We start from the raw sequence: 18916 nt of genomic DNA on the forward strand, positions 1-18916 counted from the left end.
ACTCAGAGCTCACCAGAACAATCTGTTTCCCTCAATTTCATTTATTTCAAGAAAAACCTGGTAATTCATCAGAAGTCAGAATTCAATTTCCCGTTTTCTTTCCCAAACAGGCAAATTAATCCCGTTTCCAGCTGCATGCCAGAATGGAGCTGTTCCTAATTGCACTAACACACAGGGGGCTGGAAGCTTTTGTCCCTTCATCTGCCCACTTTGCCCAGTCTGTGGTCAGTCTTGGGGTCAGCAATGATGGCCTGCACAGCCACGATGGCTTCGTTGATTTTGGTCTGCAGCTCGCGGAGCTCCTCGATGTGCAGCAGGCGCAGGATCTGGGCAGCCTCGTTGATAACAGCATCTGGGGAGGGGCACAGAGAAAAACTGCAATTATTCAGCATTTTACCCAGCAGTTTCAGCTCACAGGAGGGATTTAGGGGAGTTTCAGTGCCCTGCATGGTGTTCCTGCTGGTGGTTTCCAAGGTGGAAGCAGAGAACAATTTTCTGTGCTGCTGGAGGAAAATGGGGTGGCCTCCAAACCTTCCCCATCATCCTGCAGCCCAGGGGGCAGGGAATGAGGGAATCATAAAAAATAAAATGTTTTAATACAAAAAAACACCCAAAAATCAAACCAAACAAAAAACAACAACCAAAAAAAAACCCCAACATAAAACCAAAATAAAAACAAGAAAAACTCCAAACAAACAAAAAAATCCCCAAAAACAAAACCAAAAAACCCACAAAAAAACCCAAAACAAAAAAAAAAAACCCAAACAAACAAAACAAAACATAAAACTCCCACCAAAACAAAACAAAAAAAACCCAAGAAACAAAAAACAAAAAGAACCTCCTATAAACACAAAATTTAATTCACAACCCCTAAAAAAACTTTAATTAATATAAAAATAAAATATACAAAGAAATAAAAAATAATAAATTTATACTTCTCGAAATAGAAATTAAAATATACATTAAATAAATAATAAAAATTTAATAACACAGAGATATAATTATTTAAAATAAGAATTTCAATATTATAATAAAAATGCATTGCATAAAATTATATAAAATAAGAATTTAAATATAATAAAATTTCTAATATAAAAATGTAATTATATAAATAAGATTTTAAATATTACAATAAAATCTAACAAATTAAAAATTCAAATATTATTAAAATATATACATATAATATCAACTTATTAACTAAAAATATCCACATTACAATCAAAATTAATAAAAATAATAAATTAAAACCACAAAAGGCTGGGAGATCCTTAATGATCATCTCATTCCAAGCTCCCACTCCAAGGTTGGTGTGAAACATTCCAAGCAGTGATTCAAGTAATGTGGAGCTCCAGGTCACCTGTCTGACTGTTCCTATCAATAACCCATCAGGTTTATCAATAACCCATCAGGTTTATCAATAACCCATTAGGTGATGCCAACCTGAGGTGCCTGGATGGGATTTTAGGCAAGAGGAGGCAGCTGCAGTGCATGGAGCAGCACAGCTGTCCTCTGCTGGTAGCAGCAGGATTTACCAACAGCAGGATGCATTAAAAGCTGTTATTTCAACAGATTCCAAACAGACTGGATTGAGGCTTTGCTGTTCCAAACCCAAAATGCTCAGGGATGCTCATAAATAACCAGCTGGGAGGGAGGAATTCTTTCCACTGCAGGGATTTTTACTGCCCACATCAGCTCTGGATTTGACAGTAATAACTCTGTCAAAGGCAAACATTCCCATTTAAAAGTCACATTAGGGGCAGTGCTCACCTCCCGTGTCAAATCCAAGAATGTGCTTTTCCAGAGCAACAGGCAGACCCTGGAAAAGGAAAAAAAAAGAAAAAAACTGTTAAAAATGTCATTTAAATGTTTGGCAAATCAAATCAAGTACTGCAGCAGGTACTGGGGAGAAAATACGGGTTTTGCTCAGACAAAAATGTGTGAAAAGTTTGAAAAGTTGATTAAACAACTCCCTTTGTGTCCTGAAGCACCAAACCCAGATTATTATTACAGAAAAATCTTCCTGCTTAAGAATCCTTCAGTGGATACACAGTGCCTGCATTCAATCCTTAAAAGGCCAACAGCAGGACTGGGAGCCATCACCCAACCCTGCAGCTTCCCAGGAAAACAAAACTGGGCTTTCTTAGAAACTTCTGCCTTTCAACAGCTGCCAGCCTTTGAGCAGGGGCTGGCTGCAAAGAGCTGCAGAAATTCTCTGTAATCAACTTTTGCTGAGCTCACAACATCCCCAGAAGCATCTGCTGAAGGGTTAAGTTTAGGAAAAAAGGGAAATATTCCATTTTTCTAAACATTTTAGCTATTAAAACGCTCCAAAGCAAAATTTGTGAGTGGTCATTTCTGAGCATTGCTCTGTTTCCTTTGTCCAGCTGCAGAGAAGTGGTCACACTAAATCTTTACTCAGGGAGCTTCAACATGCACTTAAAATTAGATTTAAACATTCCAAATCCCAGAATTTGCTTTTATTACCCTCAGCAAGTTTTTTTTTTTTCAACATTTGCCAAAAGCCTTGCATTTTGCACAACAAAAACATCAGAGTTCAATACCATTAATTTCTGCAGGGATGGGGCTGTAAAGCTTTTAGACAGTGGAAATTTCCTTTAAAGGCTTTTATACACATGGAAAAAAAAAAGAATCTGAGCTGATCAAAACACACATTAAACACAAACTGGTGGCTGCAACTCATCTGCAAAAAGTGGGGTTTTTCCATGGCCTTTATAGTAAAATCCATGTTCAGCTGCAATCCTAAAAATCCATCTCCACTGCTAAAATTGGTGATCAAAATGCCACTAAAGCCACATCAGAAAGATTCCAGAAACATCAGACTTCCTACAAGGATTTTTTTTTTAAGAACTGAGGTTTGTACTTAAGGTTCCTGCCAGCCTGGGGTGTTTCTGAGGAAAAAATGTCATTTTTTGTCTTTTTTTCCCTCTCAGTTCTTTGTGGATGAATTCCCCAAGGTTCCCCCAGTGTCACCTGGTAGCAGGAAATTCCTTACCCTCCCTTCTTCCCACACTTTTGAGTCTGATCCTTTTTAGGGAGCTGCCTTTGGAATCCCTCAGCCCATCCTAAAGAAGCTCATGATCCTTCAAACAGGATAATAATACTAAAAAAAGAGGATAATAAACTAAAAAAAGAGCACCTTCACATCAGGAACTACACACACAACTTCACTTCCAGCCTCATTCCCTACAAATCTGATTTATGAATGCTGCACAAAAATGTGGCCATTTAGAAATCAGTCAAAACCTGCAGAATATATCTAATAATCTAATTTTCCTTTTTTTTTTTTTTTTAAATCCCAACCCAGCCATCCTCTCTGCTTTGGAAATATTTCCTTTTTTTCCCCTGGCACATGAAGATGTTGATGGTCCCTCCTGGCACAGATTTTCCTGCTTCTCACCACTCCCTTTTCTCCACACCCTTTGGAATGTGGCACTCCTAAGGAAAAAAACACTCCCAGGTTATCTCCCAGACAGAGACCTGCTGAAGCTTTGAAGATCTATCAAAAATGAACAATTCCCTGGCAGGAAAAAGAAAAAAAAAAAGAAAATCCCATTTTGATCCCAGCTGTGCAGCTATGAAAACAACAACTAAAAGCTGCTTTTTATTAACATTACAGAACCTTAAAATGAAGACAACAGGCTCAGCTGTTTTCCTATTTTCCTGCTCTTTGAACAGTTTTATGGATTTGCAGGTCCAAAGCTTTGATTAACAAATAAAGAAATAAATAAATCATGGATTGTTGTGAGCAGCTGCCAAAATAAAAAAGAAGGAATTTGGGTTCTTTGAGCAGATCCAGCTGTTTTTGCAGGCACACTGACACTCATACACCTGCAGGGCAGGTGAGGCTGCCTGAGCCTTTCCCAGCTCTGCCAAATGCTGGAGAGATCTGGAATGATGAGGAAATCCCAAGCTAAAAACCCACAGTCATCCCCTGGAACATCTCCCCATAGCCAGCTCATGGTTAGCAAAGAATTCTGCAAAAATCTGACTTTAGGGCAGAAATTTCCTTCACTGCTCTTTTTTTTCCTTGGGGAAGAGAGGAGGGAGGAGCTGGATTTCCAACATCCCATTTCTTGAACACATATGAATTGTCCATATGAAAAAAAAAAATCACTCTGAACAAGGAATATTTCAGCTTCTTTATGGAGCCAACACTGCTAATCCCAAGGAAAAGCCAGGCCATGCATTTCTCCTCACTCCATAGGGCTGCTGCACTGAACAGTCAGGATAATCCTGTGGAAAACAACTCAGGGAAGAGTTTTTCCAGGATTTCTCACACAGGTGTGTTTGTATTGACAGGGAACAAACCCAGCCTTGTGTCCTGCTCTCCACAATCCCCCAGATCTGCTGGAACCAGCATGGCTGGGATAATGAAGCTGCCCCCATCCTCCTAAATGAAGTGGTGGAACAGAAATGGTTTTGACTGAGGGGACAGAGCTTTATCTTCATTAATTAGCATGGGGTAATGAAGCCATGGGTACAAACCTCCTTGGACTGGCTGGCTTTGGCTATGGCATCCTGTGTCAGGCGCTCCTGGACCAGAATCCGAATTGCCTGGGGAAAACATGGAAAGGGAACAGGAATTAATTCATGTCCTGAGGCATTTCTCAGTAATTCCAAGAGAAAAGGAGCCAAAATTATAACCTCAAACCCACTTTTGTGACAGTTTTTGTTTTTTTTTAATATTTTTCCAGCCCTTAAACCTTTCCATTTTGGCATGTAGGATCTCACCCAGGTGAGAGAACCAGAAGTGACAAGGACATTTTGATTTTATACCATTAATTCCTGCCCTTCCTGGGACAGAAGCTGCCAAATAGAAGGAATAACCTGGAAATCTTGGGGTTTTTAGCCTGGAGAAAGGGAGGCTCAGGAGGGTGACAGGAGGGAGGAGCCAGGAGGAGGTTGGGATCTCCTGGCAGGGAACAAGAGACAGGACAAGAGGAAATGGCCTCAAGCTGTGCCAGAGGAGGTTTAGGTTGGGTATCAGGGAAAATTTCTTCCTGGGAAAGGTGGACAGGCACTGGAAAGGGTTTCACAGTGGTGGAATCCCCATCCCTGCAGGGATTTCAAAGCTGTGTGCATGTGGCACTTGGGGACACGTGGCAGTGCTGGCAATGGTGGGGCTTAATGGCTTCAAGGTCTTTTCCAACCTAAAGAATTCCATGATTCCAAAATGAGCTGATCACAGCCCCAAAGCAGCAGCAACAATCTTCTTTTCCTGAATTCTCACACCTTGAACTCTGCAGCCATGCAGCTCCTCTGGAAAGGAAATGCTGCCTGGGGATGGAAATGCTGAATTGGGATGGAAATGCTGCATTGGGATGGAAATGCTGCCTGGGGATGGAAATGCTGCCTTGGGATGGAAATGCTGCATTGGGAAGGAAATGCTGAATTGGGATGGAAATGCTGAATTGGGAAGGAAATGCTGCATTGGGATGGAAATGCTGCCTGGGGATGGAAATGCTGAATTGGGATGGAAATGCTGCCTGGGGATGGAAATGCTGAATTGGGATGGAAATGCTGCCTTGGGATGGAAATGCTGCCTGGGGATGGAAATGCTGCCTGGGGATGGAAATGCTGCCTGGGGATGGAAATGCTGAATTGGGATGGAAATGCTGCATTGGGATGGAAATGCTGCATTGGGATGGAAATTATGCCTTGGGATGGAAATGCTGCCTGGGGATGGAAATGCTGCCTTGAGATGGAAATGCTGCCTTGAGATGGAAATGCTGCATTGGGAAGGAAATGCTGAATTTGGATGGAAATGCTGCATTGGGAAGGAAATGCTGAATTGGGATGGAAATGCTGCCTTGGGATGGAAATGCTGCCTGAGGATGGAAATGCTGAATTGGGAAGGAAATGCTGAATTGGGATGGAAATGCTGCATTGGGAAGGAAATGCTGCATTGGGAAGGAAATGCTGAATTGGGAAGGAAATGCTGAATTGGGAAGGAAATGCTGAATTGGGAAGGAAATGCTGAATTGGGATGGAAATGCTGAATTAGGAAGGAAATGCTGCATTGGGAAGGAAATCCTGCCTGGGGATGGAAATGCTGCCTGAGGATGGAAATGCTGCATTGGGATGGAAATGCTGCATTGGGATGGAAATGCTGCATTGGGATGGAAATGCTGCCTTGGGATGGAAATGCTGCCTGGGGATGGAAATGCTGCCTGGGGATGGAAATGCTGCATTGGGAAGGAAATGCTGCATTGGGATGGAAATGCTGCCTGGGGATGGAAATGCTGAATTGGGATGGAAATGCTGCATTGGGATGGAAATGCTGAAATGGGATGGAAATTATGCCTTGGGATGGAAATGCTGCCTGGGGATGGAAATGCTGCCTTGAGATGGAAATGCTGCCTTGAGATGGAAATGCTGCATTGGGAAGGAAATGCTGAATTTGGATGGAAATGCTGCATTGGGAAGGAAATGCTGAATTGGGATGGAAATGCTGCCTTGGGATGGAAATGCTGCCTGGGGATGGAAAGGCTGCCTTGGGATGGAAATGCTGCCTGGGGATGGAAATGCTGCATTGGAAAGGAAATCCTGCCTTGGGAAGGAAATCCTGTCTTAGGAAGGAAATGTTGCTTTGGGATGGAAATCCTGCCTTGGGAAGGAAATCCTGCTGCCAGCATCTTTTAGAGGTGCTGAACCTCCTCCCACATGCAGAGAAACCTGGAGCAAGGCTTCCCAGGCAGGCTTGGAAAAGACTGAGAGCAGAAAGGAATTAATTTTTGAGAGCAGGAAGGAATTAATTTTAGCCTTGGGAACAAGAGCAGCCTTGACTTTGACAATCCTGGTGCTCATCTGTTTTCCCCAGCTCCAGCACATGGGGTGAAATCTTATCAGAGCTATCAGTTACTGATACCTACAGCTCCAAATGCCTCCAAAAATAACTGCAGGAATACCATGCAGGCAGATTTCCACAGGAAAGAAGAACTGGCTCTGCCAAACACATTGCTCAGACTCTCCCTGATGAGCAGCCAAAAGTGACAGAAGCAGCTCTGTGTTTCTCCCCCAGGATTTCTCCCAGTTTTGGTCATGATTAAAGTTGAACTGATACCAGAAAGTTGTCACTTAAATACTTCTAGAAATCTGTCACTGAAGGAAGTGGCCTGGACAAAGGAATGGTTGGATGGGGAGTTTCATTCCAGCACTGAAACCAGACCTTGTGGAAGAGAATTCCAAGTGCTTTTGGCATTAGGAAATATCTAACTGTGTCCCACACATGCTTTCTGATCAACTTGCCAGGTTTAAATGAAGAAAATGGGATTTAAATCTCTGGCCAGATGTCTGTGCTGCGCCTGCACCCTCTGGCTCTCCCAAAAATCCACTCCTGAGTGTCCAAGCCTGGACAGGGATCAGAAATTCCCTGCAAACCTGCTTATTGTGGGGAAAATTAGAGAGTTTGACTGACACCTTCTAATATCATCATCTCAACCCCAAAAGCAGCTTTGCACTGTTCCTGGAATGTGGATTTTTCACTGCAGGAATCCACTCTTGCTGGCATTAAAAGCAAGAAAACTCAGGCTGGTTTTGCCCAAATCTGTCTGAAAAAAAGAGATGTGGAAATAAAAATATTTATGCAGAATGATAAATTCTCTAAAGTTTCCTTCAAAGAAGATCTGAAGGAATTTTGGTAAGAGCTGAACTCATTCAAGCTGCAAATCCTCCCTATCACCACACCCAGAGTCTCCTCCCCCTACCTGATATCCCTTTGCACTGATTTCTGGGGGGTTTTGAGTGGTTTTTGGTGGAGGGTATGAGACCTCCATGCTCCTTAAAGACTGAAGAAAAATATTTTGGGAAGGGAAAGTAGGAAACTATACTGGAGAGAAGGGGAAAAATGGATGGAATAACTGCAGGCTGAGAATTCCTTAAAAAACCAGTTTACCATAATACTGTTCCAAGAGTTACAGACTTACACTAAATAAACCTCAATACCCACAGCTTTTGCTTTCTCCAAAATAAGTTTGGCAAATATCACAACTATTGCCATGAACAGAACTTTATGGGTTTTTTTAAAGTTAAATGCTTTTATTTTTATTCCAAACCAAACAAAGTTTATTCCCATAGTATGACATGATCAAGTAGGAACTTGGGATTTTACACTCTCATCTATAATGTATTTTTTATTTTAAAAAACACAGTATGGGCTTGACCCCAAATCTATAGAGTTCCACCAGAAAGTCAGAAAATTTCTTCAAGATATAAAAAAGATGGTTTAGGAAATGAATTAGCCTATTTAGGGGCACTTAAACCCCATAATTAGTTGTCAAAACTAAATTAAACTGATTTCAGTAATGACAAGGAGTAAACAGATCATAGAATCAAAAGAAAAAGGAAATTTTTAACACTGGTTCCTCCCTTGGATGTTGTTTTAAAACATCTTTGGCATCATTAACTTTTAAATTTTCAGCTTTCTCTGATTTCTAGCACTGGAACAGAACTTTCTCCTTTGAGGATGCTCCTTAAGGAACTCAGCTAAAATGGTTTACCAGGATAATTCTCCCTGCATGGATTTCCATGAAATGTGCTCTTATCTCCTTGAAAAGACACAGAGATTTTTTTTTTTCTTTTCCCATCTTTGCCTAAAAATTCATGTTTATCAGTAACTGCACCTCAAGCTATGAACACACACCAGGCACTGGGGAAAAGAAGGAAAAAAAGGAGGTGGGAAAAGTGTGAAACTCACCTTGAGCATCACCAAGTAATCATCATGTCTCTGGATCTGAAGCAGATTAGCCAAAGCCATCACTCCAGCCTTGAAATCAGGATTATTCACTGGAAAAAAGAAGGATTATTGGAAAAAAGGGTTATCATTAAAAAAAAAAAAAATCTGATAATTTATTTTGGTTTCACTGATTCCAGCAGGAAGAATTGTCTCCCTGACTCCATGGCATTGGATTGCTCTTCAGGATGGACAAGGGCAATTCCTCAGCACCCTTGAAGGGTTCCAAAAACAAGGATGTGGCACCTGGGGACATCATTCAGTGCTGAATGTGGCAGTGCTGGGTTCATTGTTGGGCTCTGTGGTCTTAGAGGGCTTTTCCAACCTTAATTCCATCATTCCAAGCAGTGAGGAAACAATTTGGCTGCAGAGGAATCAGCACTGGGCTACACAAGCAGGTAAAGTGTTTGAAAATAAAGCAAATTACAGGCAGATATTCTCTTCTGAACATTATTTGTACATTTTTGTTGTTTTGTATCTTTTTATCCCTGCTGCTGGTGAGGGCAGGCTCAATCCCTGCCTTTTTGGAGATGGAGGAATGGAAGAATATTTGGAAGATTTAGGGTTGATTTTAGCAGCTCTTTCCCACCACTTCCATTTATTGTGACTGTGCTTAGCAGGGAAAAAAAAATTAAAATTATGATGACAGAACAGCTGGGGAAGAACTGAGGCAACATGAAATCCCTGACAGCATGGAAGTAACCAGCCTGCCACCATGTTGCCTTGGATATTTTTATTTTTTAAGGCATCTTGCTACTTCTCCCTCACTTACAAGAAGTAACTATGATTTACAGAGCAAAGCTGTTCATGTAAATGTTCAGATCTGCATTCCTAAAGCTTTAAATGGGGCTTTAAACAATCTACATCATAGGATGAACCAAGTGAGGGACAACCAGGCCATGGAGCACATCCCCACCCAGGAGCCTGTGGCACACTCACCATCCAGGTTAATCAGTGGCTCTGCATTTTTTGCTGTGTTGTCTGCATTTTTAGCACCATCAGGGGTGGAATCCTTGTACTTATCAGCTGCAAAATGAGGAGGCAAACACAAAAATCATCAGCACTAATGGCAAAAAGAACTAACTCAAAGTTTAGCAAGGAGCTGCGGTGTTACAGCTGGATTTTTGGGGTGTTGTGGCTACCCAAGAGCCTTGTGGGATTATAAACTGAGATCTCTGAGTTTATAAACTGGGATTTTGGAGCTCCCCATTAATGATACCAAAAGCTGCTCCAAGAGCTCCCAGCTGCAGAGAGATTCCAGGAGCAGCCTCAGAGCCTGCTCCAGGCTTTTATTTAGGGCAGGATCCTCTTCATTACAGCCTCACCCCAAAAGGCTGAACAAGTGTTGGAACCCTGGGAATTGCTGAGAATTTCAGACTTTCTGTGCTGCCAGGCTCTGACCCCAAGAGAACACTGCACTGACCTGAGGCCCTGGAGAAGCTTCCAAAATGGAATGACAGAACTGGGATTGTGGGTGTGGGGTTTGAATAGAAAATGTGTGATATCACAGGTGGGAAACTTAGAGTTTAAGGGTTTTGAATATAGTAATAGATATACAAAACAAGATGGAGGTTTTAGGGTGAGGCTGCTCCTTCTTCTCCATGGGTTTGGGTGGTTTTGTGTAATTGGATAAAAAGTCCCCATTGTGGGCATGGGTGGTTGGTTATTGGGTTAAAAGTGAAAATAATTGAGGTGTCATTTCTTAATTGGACACTTAATTCTTAAGTTTATCCTTAAAAGGCCTTGTAGAGAGAGAGATGGGCTCCATTTTTAGTTTGTTAGAGAGAAGTGCTGCAGAACTCAGGGTTTGTGAGACTGTAACAGAGATAAGAACTGGTAAACATCTGAGTCCCAACAAGAAATTCCATGGTGCCTTGTGAAGGCTGGCCCAGAACAGAGGCTGGATGGAGCTAAAGAATAAAATAGGGATTTATTCAAAGGATCTCCTCAATGGATCCACCTTGGGCAGCACAACCCAAAATGGCCACAAAAATGGACAACTGGTCACAGGGTCTCTCCCTGGGATCAGTTCTGCTCCATTTGCACCTTGCAGTTCATTGTCCCATTCCAGCTTTAGCCCCTGCAGTCCCACCCTGCTTGTTTTTCTCTCTCCAGCCCACGGGGTTTGTGCTCTTGGGCTGAGATTTGGATCATTTGTCCTTGGTGCCCAGCTGGAGCAGGAATTGTTTTGTCTCCCTGCTCTGTGCACAGAGCTCAGCATCCCCTGACATGGAGCCCAGACCCACCCACTAAAGCAGCACAGAATGTGAAAAATACAAAAACTAAAACCTGAGGCATCACTGCCTTGCAATTTAATCCCAACCCTGGCAAAAAAAAAGAAGCAAATACTCAGCAAAAAAGCTGCATCTCCCAGATCTGCCACTTCTAAAATCCATCAGTTCCTCTGCCTTGAGCAGGGATCAAGAACTGGGGGATGATGTTGGTCCTGATGAGTAAATAAAACATTTCCAGCTCAGGGTTTGTTTCACAGCCCACACTGGGGGTTTCCAAGCCTTTGGAGATGGAAATTTCCTGAACTCCTCCTTTTTCACACAATCCCAAGGAACAGGCAGCTCCTTTTGCCCATCATGAGGGACTGAGAATCACAGCACAGGTATTTGTATCCCATCCCTGCTCTGGGCAGAGCTCAGCCCTGCAGGAATTAAAGGAAATGGAAAAGCAGCACTTTGGCTGTTATTGTTTTTCCACCAGTAATTATTTGTATTCCCACTCTCTCCATAAGGAAATGGAACTGCTGTGACTTGGGGAGATTTAACTCCACTTTTCCATAACTTTGTCCTAGTTCCCAAGGGTTCCACATCCACTCCTTGTTAAAAAAAAATAAATTAAAAAAGGAGTCTAAGAATAACTTCTCTGAATAAGTGTAGTGCTAAATATAATGCATTTAATACACTTCAGAGGAAGTTCTCATCAAGGCAATCCCACAGGGAGAAAGGGGGTAAATATCTACAATGGGATTGGCTCTATCCAGAGAGAAGAGAAGAGAGAAGAGAGAAGAGAGAAGAGAGAAGAGAGAAGAGAGAAGAGATGAGAAGAGAACAAATGCAATTATGCTGCTCCAGTCCCATGGGAGCTGAAAAGAAATAGTTCCTCTGAGCAGGGGGTGGAAACAAGCACATGAAATTGTGGTTTATTTTTTAAAGGAGTGAAATATATTTTTGACACCGTCTGATTTTGATGAAAACTTAAAACCAGTGTGAATTTCTGCAGGGGGAGGTGCCCCCGCCTACGGAACTTGGTGTGTGCAAGGGCACTGTGACATCACAGCACATTTGGTGACCCTGTGGGGGTGCCAACTCCCGTCCCCAAGCTGCAGAGCTGCGGGTGCCACACAGGGATGGCCTGAGCAGGATCCCAGAGGGATGCCCAGCCTGGAGGAGCTCCTGCTGGTGGCCTTTGGGTTCAGCTGTTTCTACCCCAGCAGCACCCCCCGCTCCTGCCCACCCTCCTGGGCCACCCTGGTGTGGGATGTGCCCCAGCTGGAGAAGGGCAGTGCCCCCAAGGGCATCACCATGGCAGAGGTGCTTTACTGGAGCATCCCAGCCCTGTGCCTGCTGCTCCTGCTGCTTTTCCTCAGCAGGACCTACTGGAGGAAGGTGAGGGAGCCCATGGGGACAAGGAAGGGCCTTCCCAGAGCGTGCCCAGCCCCAGCAGGCAGAACTGGGTCCTGGCCACTGTGAAGAAAACCAGGACAGGCTTAACATTCCTGGGGATTGGAATGAGATGGGGTTTAAGGGACCTTCCTACCCACATCGTTCCATGATTCCCACACAAGCTGCTCCCTGGGGCAGCCCTGAGGTGCCTCTGTCCCTGTCCCCCTGTGCCTTCCAGAGATGTGGCAGGAAGCATGGATGCTCCTGCAAGACCTCCCAGCTGCTCTCCAAGCTGAAGGAAGATCCTGACTTGCTGAAGCTCTACCTGAAGCACCTGCAGAAGTGCAGGACATCCTTTGTGGAAGTGTTCCAGGTCAGGCTGGCCTGGCAGGATATGGCCCTGCCCAGGGGGGGTTGGACTGGAAGGTCTTTACAGCTTCCTTTCAATCCAAATCTCTCTGTGATTCTCCAGAAAAACCAGCAAGAATTTACAGGAGGGCTTTGAGGAGGAGAAGACATATTTGGCTGTTTGCCAATTGATTCCCAGCTGTAGCAAGGATCCCAGGAAAGCTGGACAGTGGATGGAGCTGTCCCAAAGCACAGGGACAGCACAGCTTTGGCAATAAAGGTTGCAGGTGAAATTGTCTCCAAGGGAAATGGAACATGGAATGGATGCAAGGAACAGAGGGAGTGACCCCACACTGGGAATGCTGCAAAGTTCCTCCAAACCAAAGTTCCTCCAACCAAAGGGAAGGAATTCCTGGCTGAGACAGAATTCCCAGAGAAGCTGTGGCTGCCCCCAGATCCCTGGAAGTGCCCAAGGCCAGGCTGGATGGGGTTTGGAGCACCCTGGGGTAGTGGAAGGTGTCCCTGCCCGTGGATTCTTGAGGTTCTTTCCAACCCACACCACGTGAATTTCACCCATGATTGTGTGAAATTAATCAGAATCCCCCATTCCCCTCCAATTTTGAGGTATGAAATGGATTTCCTCCTACCATTATCTCCATACTCCAGCCTCACAGCCAAGCCAAGCAGCCAATCCACAGTTTCCTGTCGTTCCTGTATTTTGAAGGGACAGTTCACATCTTTCATGTACTGGGGAGCAAAAAAAAAAAAAAGAGGAAAAAAAAAGATTTTGGTGGATGAATCAGTTGGGAGCACAGAACTGTTGTCACTTTCCCACAGGCTTCACAGAAAATATTAATTAACAAGAGGTGTCACTGTGAAATTCCTGCTGTGGCATCTGATCCCTGTTGGAGTGTCCCAAAGCACCCCTAGCTCAAGTCTGACACCTGATAATGGAATTTTACTTTTAATGAATGTTTTTTATTGCCAGACTGTACCAAAATGCCCTTGCTTCACTCTCTGCTCATGTCACAGGGCAAATGGAACAAGGGAAGGGGGAACAAATTGGAACAAAGCCTTCCCACCTGGAATGAAGCCACCTAAGGCTTCCCCACACCAGAGCATTCCCTGCAGCAGCAGAAGTAAATTTCCCTTTTTTAGGGATTTTGTCCAACAAGAGAGGACAAAACCAGGCTGAGCTTCTGTCCCAGACCATGAGATCCAGCCCTGGCTGCTGCCAAGGCTCCCAAATATCAGGACATGGTGACATCTGTCATGTCCCTTTGCTGCAGGGACAGGAGTGCCACACAGCTGGGAAAAGGAATTTCTGCATTCCAGGGGCTGGAAAGCAGGAATTCCCTGAGAATGATGGAGAAGACACTGTCACCAAGCCAGGAAATTCCAGATATTCCCATTTACCTCCAGGATATTGGAATAATTCACTGAGCAAAGCAAGAGTTTCCAGGAGGGGGAAAAAAAATGGGATGGATGGACACTGGGAATTACAGAGCAGGGAAATGGGAGCAAGAGGAAAAGCTCAAGAGCTTTGTGGTGGCTGCAAATGCTCAGGAGCACAGAGATCACCCAGAATCCATCTGGATGCAGAAAATCCATCTGGAACCAGAAAAATTCATCTGGGTCCAGAAAAAATCCCTCTGGAACCAGAAAAAAAATCAATCTGGAAACTGAAATGATTCTATTAGGGATTACATCTGGGTCCAGGGAAAAAATCCATCTGGGTCCAGAAAAAATTCACCTGGAACCAGAAAAATCCATCTGGATTCAGAAAAAAAGTCCATGTAGGTCCAGAAAAATCTATCTGGAATGGCAGGAGGTGCAGGGATGAGATTCTCCCACATGCTGGAAAGGCCTGCAGGAGCCCCATCCACCTCCTTTTGGGACAGAAGGAGCATTAATGCAGAAAAAAATTGTTTATTTGCAGTCAGTCCTCTTTCTGCTTCAAGAGCTGAATCAAATCAGGCAAAAAAAAAAAAAGAAGAAAAAAAAACCAGTTTGGGATGGACACTCCACCTATTAAACAAACAATGCTGAGGGAAAACTATGCACAAAATTCCCCCATTGTCATAAACTCCCCCAGTCTGGCTTCAATAACACATTTAAATTCCTAGAAATGTAACAGGACAAATATTCAGAGTTATTTATTTATGTTCCACAGCCACAGCAGCTGTGAAATATCATTTATATCATTTACAGCAATGTCTGGAGCAAGGAAATACCTTCTCAAAGGATTTGGGCCAGTCCTCACTGTGGATGTTCCTCAGATTCCCTCGGTCCTCGATCTTGTAGTGTCTGATTTTCTGGTCCTCCAGCCAGACAATGAAATTCCTGAACTCTGTTTCATCTGTGGGGAGGAGCAAACAGAGCAGGAATTCAAAAATATCCCAAGTTTTCATCTGATTCCTACAAATCTTGATGCCTCTGAGCACTTTTCCCATTAAAAACCCCACATACATATAGAAACATATAGAAAACACACTAAATAAGTATTTAGTGGGTGATAAATATATATTTAGTGGGTATATATTTAGTTAATATATATTTACTAGTTAGTATATATTTATATATTTAAAATATATATTTACTTATGTATTTAGTTAGTATATATTTTAGTTGGCATATATTTATATATTTAAAATATATATTAATTTGTATATTTAGTTAGTATATATTTATTTTAGCTAGCATACATGCATATATTTACAATATATTTATTTATATATTCAGTTAGTATCTATATATTTTAGTTAGCAGGTATTTATATATCTATAATATATATTTCTTTATATATTCAGTTGGTATATATTTATTTTAGTCAGCATATATTCATATACTTATACTATATATTAATCTATACATTTAGCAGGTATATATTTATTTTAGTTAGTATATATTTACATATCTATAATATATATTTCTTTATATATTTAGTTGGTATATATTTATTTAGTCAGTATATATTTATATATTTAGAATATATATTTATTTATATATTTAGTTAGTATATATTTATTTTTGTTAGTATAGATTTATATATCTATAATATATATTTACTTACATAGTATATATTTATTTTTGTTAGTATATATTATATATGTTAGTATATATTATATATTTATTTATGCATTTCGTTAGTATATATTTATATATTTACATAATAAATTGTTATTTATAAATTATATGAATATATAAATAATATATAAATATATATTATATATTCTATATTTATATATAATATACAAAAGTATATAATTTATGTAAACTATTACTTATATGTTTATTTATTTGTATTTTTAGTTGGTATATATTTATTTTAGTATATATTTATATATCTATAATATATATTTATAATTTAGTTAGTGTATGTTTATTTCAGTTAGTATATATTTATATATTTCTTTATATATATTTAAATACCTATTATATATTTATTTTAGTTAGCATGTATTTATAAATATCTATTAGTGGGTTATAAATATATATATTTATATATAAAACCCCACTGTATATAATATATATAAAACCCCACTAAAATTGTGCATTCTCTGACAAAAAATCAACCCTGAGTGTTTTTAATTTTCCAGCTGACTGACCTCATTAAAGGCATCAGCCAACAGATTCTTTTTATTGGGAATACAATTATAACTTATGGAGCACAGAGAGAAAGGTGAAAAAACAACAGAGAATTTGAGTTTCTGTTTTCAGCACACACACGACACCTGCAGCGCTAACCCCCAGCTCCTCTCAGAAAATATAAATACAGCATAAATATTGAGGCTGCACATTTTTTCATCCACTGTTGATTCCTCTTGACCCCAAATCCCCATTTTTGGGGGCTGGAACTCCACAACTCCCAGGCTGTGTGCGCACAGGGATGTCCAGGCTGGGTGACACAGGAGGTGACAGCTCTGGGGTGTCACTGCTGCCCCAAAGCCCAGCTGGCCCGTGCTGGCTCTGGATGAGCTTTAGCCATGGAATGGTTGGGGGGGAAGGGACCTCTTCCATCTCACCTCATCCCATCCCATCCATCCCATGGATCCCGTCCCATCCCAATTCCACCCCATAGATCCCATCCCACGGATTCCGTCCCATACCATCCCATAGATTCCATCCCATCCCATGGATCCCATCCCAATCCCATCCCACCTCGTGGATCCCATCCCAATTCTGTCCCGTCCCATCCCATCCCATCCCATCCCATGGATCCCATCCCAATCCCATCCCATCTCATGGATCCCATCCCAACCTAATCCCAATCCCATAGATCCCATCAATCCCATCCCATCCCATGGATCCCCTGCCAATCCCATTCCATGGATTCCATGGATCCCATTCCAATCCCATCCTATGGATACCATCACATCCAATCCCAATCCTAATCCCAATCCCAATCCCAATCTCAATCCCATCCCATCTCATCCCAATCCCCGCCCAGCCTCCCCTGGTCCCCCCGCAGCCCCCTCACCCCTGCAGTTGAAGCCGGCGGGGTTGTGGTAGTCGAGCGCCGAGAGCTTGCGGCGGAACATGGTCCCGGTGCCGCTCCCGGAGCCGGCTCCGATTCCGACCCGGATCCCGATCCCGGTGCCGGCGCCGCCTCCCCCGTTCAGGCCGCGCCGACAGTACAGCACGGACCGGAAGGAGGGGAACGCCCGCCCCCTTCGCGGCGTTCCGCTCTCTCATTGGTCAGTGCGCTGAGCGGCGGCCAACTCAACTAATCAGAGAGCGGAACGGGCTGCCGGGAGGGGAAGTAGTCGCTCTGCCTTGGGTATGGACGCGGCGGCGGAGGGGGCGGGGCCTGTGTAGTGGGCGGGGTCCGTGTCGAGGGGGCGGGATCAGTATGAATGGGCGGGGTCAGAGTGAGGGGCGGGATCCGCGTGGGGAGGGGTCTACGTACTGGGCGTGGCCTGTGTGAAGGGGCGGGGCTTTGGCTCGGTGTCCGCCCCGTGGGAAACTGGGGCGTGCGCTGCGCTGTATTGGGAGCTGTGCTGGGGACGCTGGGAGCGCTGAGTTGTTCTGGGAGCGCTGGGAGCTGTTCTGGGGGGTACTGGGAGTGCTGGGAGCTGTACTGGGAGAGCTGGGAGCTGTATGGTGGAGGTACTGGGGGCAGTGAGATGCACTGGGAACACTGGGAGTTGTACTGGGAGCTATACTGGGGAGTACTGGGAGCGCTGGGAGCTGTGCTGGGAGGTCTGGCAGCTGTACTGGAAGCTGTACTGGGAGGTCTGAGAGCTGTACTGGGAGTACTGGGAGCACTGAGCTGTACTGTATGCTCTGGGAGCTGTACTGGGAGTATTGGGAGCGCTTTACTGGGAGCATTGAGCTATACTGGGAGCTCTGGCAGCTGTACTGGGGAGCTGTGCTGGGAGAATTGAGCTGTACTGGGGAGTACTGGGAGCATTGCACTGTACTGGGAACCATGAGATCTGAACTGGGCAGCACTGGGAAGGTTCCAGTTGAAGTTTTTTTCCCTGGAGAAGGAAGGAATGAGCTCTGGCTGGGAGCGAGGCCGCCCCCATACCCCTGTCCCGTCCCGCCCCCCCCCCCCGCGTGGCTGGGGTGGCACTTTGCAGGCAGCCAGGCGGTGACAGCGTGACGAGCCACTGCAATATTCATCCTGACATTTCCTCCGTGCCAGCCCTTCCCTTCCCAGCTGGCACCGGCTGCAGGATGGCAGCGGGAAGAGCCAGCCCCCGCCATGGCCTCAGCGGGATCCAGGGGGCTCTGCCTCCCTCTCCCTTCAGGACATGCCCCTCCCATCCACTGGATCTCCTCCAGCTCCTTCCTGGAGTGGTGTCAGGGGCTCCCTGGCACCTCAGCCTCCTTCAGGTTTTCTGGAATTCCAGAATTTCAGAATGGTTTGGGTCGGAAGGGACAATAAAACCCATCCAGTTCCATTCCTGCCATGGCAGGGACACCTTCCACTGTCCCAGGGTGCTCCAAGCCCTGTCCAACCTGGCCTTGGGATCCAGGAGCAGCCTGGGTCTTCTCAGAGCACCCTGTGCCACCACCCTCCCAGCCAAGAATTCCACATATCCAACCTAAACTTCCACTCTTTCCCTTAGCTCTTGTCCTGTGGCTGCAGTTCCTGAGGGAGTGTCCCTCTCCCACCCCACAGCTGGAGCCAGCAGTGACATTGAAGCCATCAGGACAGGGACAACAACCCCAGCATGGAGAAAAGGAGCTCGGG

At 44.0% G+C, this 18916-nt stretch overlaps 1 protein-coding gene across 1 annotated transcript; it reads right to left on the bottom strand.

The window, feature by feature from the left end:
• Nucleotides 1-21: 21 nt before the first annotated feature.
• RTRAF (RNA transcription, translation and transport factor) lies at nt 22-17371 on the bottom strand. The gene is made up of 8 exons (XM_066552487.1): nt 17195-17371; nt 14949-15073; nt 13362-13461; nt 9692-9778; nt 8717-8805; nt 4507-4575; nt 1768-1816; nt 22-352 (listed from the first exon to the last, which is right to left on the bottom strand). The coding sequence occupies exons 1-8, from the start codon at nt 17253-17255 to the stop codon at nt 198-200; spliced, it is 735 nt and encodes a 244-aa protein (XP_066408584.1). The 5' UTR covers nt 17256-17371; the 3' UTR covers nt 22-197.
• Between the last annotated feature and the right edge of the window lie 1545 nt (nt 17372-18916).

The sequence above is a fragment of the Molothrus aeneus genome, chromosome 6 (genome assembly GCF_037042795.1).
Source record: "Molothrus aeneus isolate 106 chromosome 6, BPBGC_Maene_1.0, whole genome shotgun sequence".
Taxonomy (NCBI): domain Eukaryota; kingdom Metazoa; phylum Chordata; class Aves; order Passeriformes; family Icteridae; genus Molothrus; species Molothrus aeneus.

Coding starts and splice junctions, on each gene's coding strand:
- RTRAF (XM_066552487.1), bottom strand. CDS start 17,255: ATGTTCCGCCGCAAGCTCTCGGCGCTCGACTACCACAACCCCGCCGGC. Junction 13,462..14,948: donor GGCCCAAATCCTTTGAGAAG/GTATTTCCTTGC, acceptor TTTGCTCCCCAG/TACATGAAAGATGTGAACTG. Junction 1,817..4,506: donor AAGCCAGCCAGTCCAAGGAG/GTTTGTACCCAT, acceptor TTCCTTTTCCAG/GGTCTGCCTGTTGCTCTGGA.